The following is an 11,137-nucleotide window of genomic DNA, read 5'->3' as shown; positions in this document are numbered from 1 at the left end:
CAGGGTGCTCTCCACACCCTCGTCCAGGTTGCTAATGAAGATGTTGAACAGCACTGGCCCAAGGACCGAGCCCTGGGGGACTCCGCTGCCCACACCCTCCCAGGTCGACATCGACTCGTCCACCACCACCCTCTGGGTGCACCTCTGGAGCCAGTTTGCCACCCACGTGACCGTGCATTCGTCAATGCCGTAGTCCCTCAGCTTGCCCACCAGCATTGGGTGGGACACTGTGTCGAAGGCCTTCTGGAAGTCCAAGAAGACGACATCGACTTCTCCTTCACATCTAAGCTTTTTGTTACCTGGTCATAGAAAGAGACCAAGTTAGTTAGGCAGGATTGGCCTGGCACAAACCCATGTTGGTTACCCCTCAACATCACTTCCCCTGCAGGGCTCTCACAAATGTGGCCCTTGATAATTTTTTCAAAGGCCTTCCCCAGGATAGATGTGAGGCTGACTGGCCTGGAGTTGCCAGGCTCTTCCTTCCTTCTCTTCTTGAAAATAGGGACCATGTTGGTCTTTTTCCAGTCCTCAGGGACTTGGCCCGAGCACCAGGAGTCTTCAAACAGCCATGCCAATGGCTCCGCAATGACACCAGCCAATTCCCTCAGCACCTGCGGATGAAGGTCATCTGGGCCCGCCAACTTGGACACATCTAAGCCCTCCAAGTAATCCTTAACTAGGTCTGAGCTAAAAGTCAGGGGACTCGCATCCTTCCTGGTCCTCTCTACACCCCATTGCCAGCAGACAGGGACACGGAGGCAAAGAACTTGTTGGAGAGTTCTGCCTTCTCTCGTGCGTCCATCACCAACTGCCCTGCCCTGCCTCGTAGGGGTCCAATGTTACCCCGAGACTTCTTCTTGCTACCTATATACATGAAAAAGGACTTTTTGTTATCCTTAATCCCAGAAACTAATCTAAGCTCCAGTGCTGCTTTCGCCTTCCTCACCAAATCCCTACAAGCTCGGGTCAGGGAGGTGTACTCCTCCGTTGTCCCTGCCCCCTGCTTCCACCGCCAGTACGCTTTTTTCTTTCCCTCAGGCCAGCCTGGATATCTGCGCTCAGCCATGAAGGTTTATTGGGCCCTTTTCCCGCCTTCCTACGCAGAGGAATTGCGTCCTGCTGCGCCCCAAGGATAGCCTCCTTGAGGAAGGACCATCTTTCCTGGACCCCCAGACTAGCGACCCCCTGGGCTCCGACTGCCTCCCTGACTACTGCCCTGAGCACATCGAAGTTGGCTTTCCTAAAGTCAAGCATTTGCACTGTGCTAGTTACCCTCCCCACCTTTCTCTGAATAGCAAAGTGGATCATTTCATGATCACTGTCCCCTAGCCTCCCTTGCACTAGCACTCCCCCACCAGGTCGTCCCCAGAGGCTAACACCAGATCTAGTATGGCGTTTCTCTAGTGGGGATGAGTACCTCCTGCACGAGGCGCAGGTCCTGTACGCACGTCAGGAACCTTCGTGAGTGAATAACTTGGGTCATAGGATGAAAATAAAATGTGAGCTAAAATCCTTCTTAAGGCAATATGTAGGAGGCTGTGGAGTAGGAAGTAGTAGGAAGTAGGAAGGAATAGAACATGCATTACTCAGGACATCTGAAGTGCATCTTAATCTAAGAAGGTATTACAAAATGGACTTTCAAGTAACCTGCTCCCTGTTTGTCTGATCCTTCTCTCGTTTGGACCAGTGTAACTCATAACAGAGTTATCAGCAGTATCTCACTGGTGTGAGAAGAAACATGAGTCTGTATTGGAGGAATATCTATCACCGTCAGTGACTAATAACCTGTGACTGTTTTTCTATTCTGCAGAGATAGCCTGACTGAGACAGGGTGAGCTGGAACATTGTATTATTTACTAGATTGAATATTAAATACTAGACAATCATGCCACCTAGAATACATAGGTGTTACAAAGGGTAAATTTAGCTTGTAGCACATTTTCTATTGAAGAGGATGCATCACAGAGAAAGAACCCAGCTTGACACTTGAGTTGCAGAAAGTTTTTAGGCTTGGTAGTTCACATTTAATCTAGGTACATTGACAAACAGGGAACCCAAAAGTAATCTTCAAAAACCCACTTATCTTTACAAAACTGCGCCTTAGACAAGCCTAGATAAAATCCATCAAAGCAACTCAAACAGCATTATATAATCTTACTTAACCCAATTCTGATATTTTTGTTGATATTTGTAATATCATTGTTCTACTAATTCATTCACACAGAGCCTTGCTAATGAAGTAATTCAGATGGCCACACAGAACCGTCACACAAAATCTATGGCAGTGAAGAGTTAACTCATCTAACAGTATACACACTCTACTATGCCTACAAGAACAGCTTTATCACAAGAACAGCTTGTGAACTGTAGCTTCTGACTCCATATACATACTTTGCTAAGAACCATTTTTCAGTTTCACTTTGACTTTCTACTGTTAACCACCTATTAATTATATTGAATGTGAAAAGTACATCTAGGCAGGAATCACTTTTGTCCTTTACTTTGCTTGTATCTGATCAAAGAACACAAACAGATTCTCAATGGAGTTGGCAGGGTCAATACAGTTGTCAAATGTTGAGGGGAATGGGATTCTTGGGTTAATAACAAAAATGTATTTATTATCAACCAAGGAATCTCATTCCCCACAACACCCAACAATTATATTTTTCCTGCCACTTCCATTGAGAATCTCTGTGTTCTGTGATCAGGGGGTTGACCAGCTGACTCACATCTATGCATACTGCCCAGCTAAAGGAATGAAACTAAATGTTTTTACAAGCTGAAGCCAAGATGTTAGATTATGCTTAAGCCATGATTTAACTGCACCTTTTACTGTGCTCAGCAAAACACTTCATGTTTTATTATTTATTGCAAAATTTGGAGTTGAACTGACATTCGTATGATAGAATCAAGGTTATGGTGCTCAGTAATTGTTATGGTGGAATCCAAATATCTGTGGGTGGAGACAGTGGTGAATCCAGGATTTACCAAAGTGGGGTATGTGTGTGGGAATGCACCTGGACTGCAGAGGTGGCTGTGTGAGCCTCCAGGGAATTTTTAAAGTCCCCAGAGCAGATAAGAATCACCAATTTCCCTCCATGCCTAGTCACATCCTCTACCGTCCCCTCTCCCTCTTCCCCTCTGCTAACCATTGCTCCTTTCCCTGCTGTCCCTGGGGCAATGGGAAGATTCAGAGCCACTCCTGCACATTCCAGGCAGACTGCACGGGGTCTGAGCTCAGCTGGGACAGTAAGAGTGACAGCAGCGGCAGTGACGGGTGGGAAACAGGTTCTCCCACCCTGCCCAGTCTCCCAGGAGCTGGCACGTGAAGGGTAGCACCGCGTGCCCAATGATGCTGTTGCTGCCTCTGTCCCAGCTGAGCCCAGCCCCCATTCAGACCTTCTGGAACAGGTCAGAGTGGCTCTTGAGCTTCCCCCCAGATAGCAGGGAAAGCAACAGTGGCAGTTGGGGGAGGGGAGAAGGGAAGGGGAGGAGGAGGAGACATGGTTCTGAACATGGAGGGAAAAGTGTGGATTCTCACCTGGTTTGGGGACTTTAACAAAGTCATAAGGTGTGGTCCAATCTAAAAGGGTGGTGCAGCCATGCCACTACACCTCTGGTTCTGCCCCTCCATGGGGGAGCAGAGAGCATGACCTGTTTGCTGGCTTACCTTTTAATTGCCTTGCTTTTGTGGCTTTTTTATTACATGAGTTGCACGTGACATAACCGTAACTGTTTCACAATAAGATTTTTTGTGTTTAAACTTCCTACTTTTTTGTAATGGAGATCTGCTGAGCCAAGCGGGCATCAGCCTCAGCTGTGACACTGCTGGCAGGTCCCGTGTCAGGGCTCTGGAACCTGTTGGCTGTGCCTACAGCTGATGCTGCCATCCACCCAAGGTGGCAGAAGCTCCTGCCCAGGTTCAAGGTTCCTGGCAAGCTACAGGTTTGGCTATGCTCTGGAGGGAGGGAGGGAGGGAAGGGGAGAGAGACAGAGAGAGAGAGAGATGGCTCTCAACAGGTCTCCAAAACGCTTTAAATGGCCCGCCAGCCAAAATAATTGGCCATCCCTGGTTTAATCGTTGGTGTGGTGGGGGAGGGCATGGAGTTGCATTAGACTGGGGACCTGTGTTACATGTGAGTGTGCCAGGCACAAGCTTTACTGAAGGTTGATGCTAGGAACTGTATTGACACAGCTCTCAGCACTTCTCTATACACCCAACAAGGCTCACAAAACCTTTTCCTCAATCCAGCCCTGTGGACCACTTGTTGAACCAGCATTGGTTTATTTGTTTTTAAACTAATTTGCATTTGTTTTATTTTAATAATATTTAGTTGTAATTAAGCTTTAGTATAAATCAATAATGTTTAGCATGAGTATAGCAGTCATTTTATATATATGGACGAATGAATGAATGAATGGAGAGTGAATGGTAAAAGCAGAGTAAATTATATGTCAGCAAACAAGTTACCAAAAGGTGAATCATGCTGAAGAAGAATAAAGGTAAACAGAAAAGACAAGACTGATGATAAGGTCTACAACATCTCAAAGCTAGAGACTCAGGACACAGCCCACACCAGCAATAATGGAAGGATGTTGTAAAACAGCATGACTGAAGAGCAATACCTAAAGACAATGATGAACTGCTTGTCAGGATGGAAAAGTACTGAGATTTCAGACAGTGAAGCCACAGAATCAGAAAAGGTGGACCAGTCACCCAAAACCAACTTAATAATCCCTATAAAGGAGAGAGACTTAGCAGCAAGAGGTGGGGTAACACTCTATGGACTTTACTGGAACACAGATGTGTCTGTATCCCCCATTCCTGATCTCATACTAACTAGGCTGGCTACCTAGTGTAGTTTTTGAGCAATGAATTTTGGTAACTATAACCTCTGCAGAGTGATTGAGAGTGAGTGTGTGTACATGTATGAGCGTCTTTTCAATATTATACTCAATAAACATGGTATTTTGCCTTATTTCCCTCATCATTTGAGCTAATTGGTAATTTGTGCAACACACTGAGCAGAAAAAGCTTAAGCATTACTTAAAGCTTTTTTCGGTAGATGTGCAATATTTTTAAGCACAACACCCATCATTATTTCAAAAGCTCCCATTTCCTTAGTTTTCCTTGACCAGCCTCATACCTTCAGTAACACTCTTTCTCTAATGCAAACTTGCACAGATGCACCTTCTGCCATTCAACCCCCCTTTCCCCCACTGCCCCGTCAGTTGTCTACAGCTCTCTTCAGTTTCCTTCTTACAAATAATCCCAGAATTGGGAATTGTTCTTTCAGCCTACTGTGTTTATTTTTAGAATATTTTCATCACATTTTTATGATCAAATATGGCAGCTGCCGCTCTATGGATATGCAGGTTTTAAGGTTTTTTAAGGAACAGAAATGATCTTGGGGACAGGTGCATGTTACAAACTTAATTAATTACCCTAGTAGTGTAACCCTTGTAACCCTAGTATTTTAGTACTGAATCCTTTTTCCTGGAACGGAAACAATATGATTCCAAATATTTCAAATAAGTGTTCCTGACAGGGATTGTGCAAAGTAAACTCCAGAATACTGCAGAGAGGGACCTGGACTAGGCAGTGTCCGCTGCTCTGCAGGAACTTACAGAAACCAGTCCACAGCGATGATCAGTGTGATGTCCTCTGTTGGCAGCCCCACTGATGTCAATACTATAACCATTGTCACTAGGCCTGCCTGTGGGATACCTGCTGCTCCAATACTGGCTGCTGTCGCAGTGATGCTGGAGAGGACAGAAAAACAGTTATCAGCAAGAAAAGAAAAAGAGGCCATGCCTTACTAAATAGGAGAGACTGCATTTAATTAGTGTCTGTTCCTGCTCCAGTGGCAAAACTATTGACAAAGCTTCTCATGACTTAAGTGGAAAAATTGGTTTTCCAATTATTTTAGTTTGATTCTCTGTCTTTAATTACAAGCAAAACTGTCTACATTAAAATGATACTAACTCCAGCACAGGAAAATTATAAAACACCAGATTTATGGTCGCATGCGGAATCATAACCCTATCCCTATATATCAAAACATTATTATATAATTTTGTATTTTATGATCATTTACTATATTCCCCACAATTACTCACCTCATTCAGTGCTCAGGATGGATAGTGTCTCGGAAATCAGGCAGCTGTCCAACTTTCCATTTTACACTTAACATTTGTGTATGGCCCCTACCTCATTTACTGTCACAGACTCATAGATGCTAGGGTTGGAAGGGACCTCATTGAGTCCAACCCCCTGCCTAGGCACGAAAGAGCCCTGGGGTCAGATGAGCCCAGCCAGATGCCTGTCCAGCCTTCTCTTAAAGACCCCCAAGGTAGGGGAGAGCACCATCTCCCTTGAAAGCCCATTACAAATTTTTGGCCACCCTTACTGTGAAGAAGTTTTTCCTGATATCTAGCCTAAATCTGCTCTCTGTCAGTTTGTGACCATTGTTCCTTGTTACTCCAAGAGGCACCCTGGTGAACAGAGCATCTCCAATCCCTTGCTACGTCCCCTTAATGAATTTGCAGGTGGCCACAAGACCACCTCTCAGCCTTCTCTTGTGGAGGCTGAAGAGGTCCAGGTCCCTCAGTCTCTCCTCATAGGGCTTGTCCTGTAAGCCCCTCACTATACAAGTGGGCCTCCTCTGGACCCCCTCAAGTCTATCCACATCCTTCTTGAAGTACGGTGCCCAAAACTGGACGCAGTACTCCAACTGCGGTCTGACCAATGCCGCATAGAGGGGAAGTATCACCTCCTTGGACCTATTTGTCATGCATCTGCTGATGCATAATAACGTGTGGTTAGCTTTGCTGATGATTTCATCGCGCTGATGACTCATGTTCATTTTGGAGTCCACTATGACTCCAAGATCCCTTTCCGCTTCTGTGCTGCTGAGAGGGTCACTTCCCAGCCAATAGGTGTGCTGGATATTTTTGAGCCCTAGGTACAGCACTCTGCACTTGTCTTTGTTGTACTGCATCCTATTGTTTTCTGCCCACTTGTCTATCCTGTCCAGGTCTGCTTGCAATCATTCCCTACCCTCTGTAGTGTGCACTGCACCCCACAATTTAGTATCATCTGCAAACTTGGACAGAGTACACTTCACACCCACATCCTAGTCACTGATGAAGATATTGAAGAGTACAGGTCCAAGGACCTAACTCTGCGGGACCCCACTACCCACATCCTTCCAGGTTGATACCGACCCGTCTACTACCACACTCTGGGTGCAACTGTTAAGCCAATTTGCCACCCACCAGACTGTATAAACACCTATGTCACAGCCTCTTAATTCAGTTATGAGACTGGGATGAGATACTGTATTGAAGGCCTCTCTAAAATCCAGGAAAACAACATCCACCTCTTTTCCATTTTCCCACTGGACTCCCACAAATATGATTCTTCATAATATTTTCAAAGACCTTTCCAAGGATGGAAGTGAGACTGACTGGCCTATAATTACTTGAATCCTCCTTCCTCCCCTTCTTGAAAATAGGGACCACATTGGCCCTTTTCCAGTCCTCCAGGACCTGACCTGGACGCCATGAGTGCTCAAACAGCCGTGCCAGTGGTTCTGCTATGACACCGGCCAATTCCTTCAGTACTCTTGGATGAAGCTCATTCAGGCCTGCTGACTTAAACACTTCTAGTCCATCCAAATGACTTTGTACCAAGTCAGCGTCAACAGTTGGTGGGCAGTGTCACTTGATGCCCATCTAAGAACCCTTTAGGAGACTTATCTTGACCCCTGTCCAGGGACACCGAGGAAAAAACTTATTGAATAACTCAGCCTTGTCCTCCCTGTCTGTCACTAATTGCTCCTTCTTCTTCAGTAGGGACTTTACTGTCCTCTGCCTTCCTTTTACTCCCTACATACCTAAAAAAACCTTTTTGTTGTCATTAATTTGTGTTGCCAGCCTCAGCTCTGTAGTTGCTTTGGCCTTTCTAACTGCCTTCCTGCAAGTGTGGGCCAAGTAGGTATACCCCTCCTTGGTAGCTTCCCCCTGCTTCCACCGCCTATATGCCTTCTTTTTTGCCCTTAGGCTCCCCTGGATTTCCCTGTTTAGCCAAGGAAGTTTTTTGGCTCGTTTCCCCCTTTTTCCTGGTACTGGGATAGTCTCCCTCTGTGCCCAAAGAATCGCTTCCTTTAGGACGACTGCACTTCCTGGACCCCCATCTTGCCAATAATCTTATCCTGCAGTGCATCATTGACTAGACTCCTAAGCACACTGTCACCATCAAACTATAAATTGCATATGGGATGAGGGCTATGTACATAGGAAATTTATAATACCAGATAACTCTTTGCAGACCACGGAAGAACAAGATCTAGTGGCTGGAAGTTGATACTAGGCAAATTCCAACTGTAAGTAAGCCACAACTTTAACAGTAAAAAAGTGCAACAGTTCACCAAGTGATTTCTTCCACGCATGATTCTAGTCCAGCATCCTTATCACAGAACCAGTGTCATTAAAAGGGGCAATTCATGTAAGAGTAATAAATTCAATATACTCAAAGGCACTCAAATCCCTATCAGCTAAAACAGCTTTGACACCTCTTCTGGCCTCAAGTCACTGAGAAAAGCCATGTCACCCTGGGGCAAAGGTGATCAGTGTGCAATGAAGTGCACACTTGCAGTTGCTATGGTTACAATCAGCCTTGAACACAGCAGCAGCACCAGCCCTCTGCAGCTGCCTCTATAGTTCTTTTCTCTGCCATCCCCAGTTAATCAGGATCTCACAGCAGACACTGTGGGCACTGACAAATGTGCAGCTCACTGTTGTAACTCATGGTGCTTCACAGGAAGTGCCATGAATTACAGCACTCCCCCAGCACAACAGACATTGGCTGTTGGGTCTTGGGGACTGGGGGACTGAACTCCAGTTTGGAGCAGCTGTCTCTGCAGTGGCTCCTTCCTAGTCCTGCCCCTCCCCCTTCCCAGCTCTGATGCTGTCTTCAGAGTGTGGGGGGAAGAGTGGAGGGAGCTTAGTCTGGGATTTGCCCAGTCTGCACTGGAGGGTGAGGTGGGTGGATTGGAGCCTCCCCACCTTACAGTCAGGGGGGACTCCAGTCTACCCACCCCATCCTCCAGTGTAGGCTGGACAAACCCCAGACAGATCTCTGTCCCCTCTCATTCTGAAGACAGACAAGCTTCTGCCCAGCCCTGCTCCCAGCCTGTAGCGGCAAATGCTATTGAAGGCACCCTGCTTTGGAGCACCTTCATTTGAACCCTCATGTAATGAGGGTTCAATTTGTTGCATGATTGGGCATTTTTAAAGCACTCTGCAGCTATGCAGTTCTGTCAGTGCTTTTTAACTCCCATGGGGCCAGGCATTTATCATTCACTGAGCCAGACTTAACTCTTTGCCTACTTTCTGCTGTGTTGCAGCCCCTGAAGCTTACATTTTGCTACAAAGGGTGTCTTGAATTCTCACATTATATTCATGGATATTCATGGCTACAACCATCACTCTAACACTAGAAATACTAACAAACTCCTGGTTATCCTCCAAAACTTGGAGAAATTATTCTTTCCTCCAGCAGAGATCTCAAAGGATTCCTTTGTGGGAACTTCCAAAGGTTTGACCAGGTACTTGTTGCTTATTTTTAACTCACCATCTATACAGTGTCTTTGCATTCCATTCTGAATCCAACACATGGGGAAGGTCTCAATCTCTCTTTTTTTTAATTTACAAAACTATTTTGAGCTTCCCATAAGTAATTTAAATTCACAAGATTTTCAAGGCACTTCAGTTTAAAACTTGCTTATCTAGTTCAGTGGTAAACCAATATTTATTATGTGAGTCAATCTGTCAGAAACCCACCCCTCTTCCCTGCCCAACCTTCCAGGGCCAACCCCTACTGCTTGGCCCTCATAATGGCTCATACTGTGTACCACAAATTGGGCTTTGCAGGCCTCTGGCCATTTTATAGTGGAACTCCCTGTAGGCGACCACTGGTATAAGTGAGGCCCAAGAGGTATGATGTCTAGATTGTATTTATTTCTTCTCCTCTCCCCTGTCTCTTTTCACTGTATCTTCTAAGTGGAGCAGAAGCCTGGTCACATTTGAATTGGGCTTTCAAAACCCTCAGGGTCCCTTCCAGCACAAGTTGGAGGGCTCAGCTAAACCGTGATACAAGCGCACACAAACACACCTTATTGTGATGATCTGCCCGAAGTCAAGTTCATAATTGTTGACTTGTGCGATGAAGATGGCTGCCAGGGCCTCATACAGAGCTGTGCCATCCATGTTAATAGTTGCGCCCACAGGCAGAACAAATCTAGTTACACGCCTATCCACTCCAATGTTTCCTTCTAAGCACCTGAATGTGATGGGAAGAGTGGCCGAGCTGAAAGGAAACACCAGAAGACTGTGAAATAGAAGCACTTGACTTTTGGGACAGTGACTAGTGAAGCACAGAGTGTATCCTGCCCAAAGGCACTTAATTATGGAGTATATCTCTGCAAACACTAAAGGGTCCCTGATTATCTTACTCTCTCTCCAGCATTTTGCCTAAAACCTGCCTTGGTAAAGAAGGTATGTCAGAGACAAGAAGTGATTTTGTTCAAGGTGGTTCACCACCAAATATGACTTCACAGTTCAAATCTCTAATTCCAGACCATGCTGCCTACCTCTAGGCAACATCAAAGACCACACATCCCAAGCATATTTGACCATTGCCTCATTTGTCAGTGTTTCTCTCTGATTTCTCACTCTGCCAGGTGTGCAAAGGAAGGTCACAGTAGCTCAGCAGGTGGAGCTCAGTAGTCATCTTGGGCGGGAATGCAGGCCAAGCAGATCTCCCAAGACATGGCACAGTCTGCAGCTGTACATTTGACACATGATCTCCTAAGAGTCTTGGGATTGGGTCTATGTAGACTTGCTGCTGGCCATATCAGAACAAGGCCAGGATTAGGAACTTGTTGGGCATACCACAGGGATGCAGGTTCTATTGCAAGAAGGGGCCCTGATATTTTTTGCGTCATTGTTAGACAAGCCTAAACTTTTATGTCTTCTCACTGTATATGAATAGAGAGCCTTCTGTGAATAAACAAGTGTGATTGTGTGTGCATTTGTGTATATATGTGAGAAAAAGTGCCTATGTATGACAGAA

General features: G+C 45.7%; 1 protein-coding gene across 1 annotated transcript in view; it reads right to left on the bottom strand.

Annotated features, from left to right (window-relative positions):
• Nucleotides 1–11,137, bottom strand: part of LOC109320517 (excitatory amino acid transporter 1-like) — a 152,186-nt gene that overhangs the window by 1,949 nt on the left and 139,100 nt on the right. The window contains exons 9-10 of the mRNA XM_019550658.1: nucleotides 10,178–10,372; nucleotides 5,629–5,763 (exon numbers count right to left, since the gene is read on the bottom strand). Of these exons, the coding sequence (XP_019406203.1) occupies nucleotides 5,629–5,763; nucleotides 10,178–10,372 (330 nt within the window). The remainder of the gene's footprint in view (nucleotides 1–5,628; nucleotides 5,764–10,177; nucleotides 10,373–11,137) is intronic.

Source organism: Crocodylus porosus, unplaced genomic scaffold, assembly GCF_001723895.1.
Source record: "Crocodylus porosus isolate Cpor-Errol unplaced genomic scaffold, CroPor_comp1, whole genome shotgun sequence".
Classification (NCBI taxonomy): domain Eukaryota; kingdom Metazoa; phylum Chordata; order Crocodylia; family Crocodylidae; genus Crocodylus; species Crocodylus porosus.
This window is presented reverse-complemented; position numbering and strand designations above follow the sequence as displayed.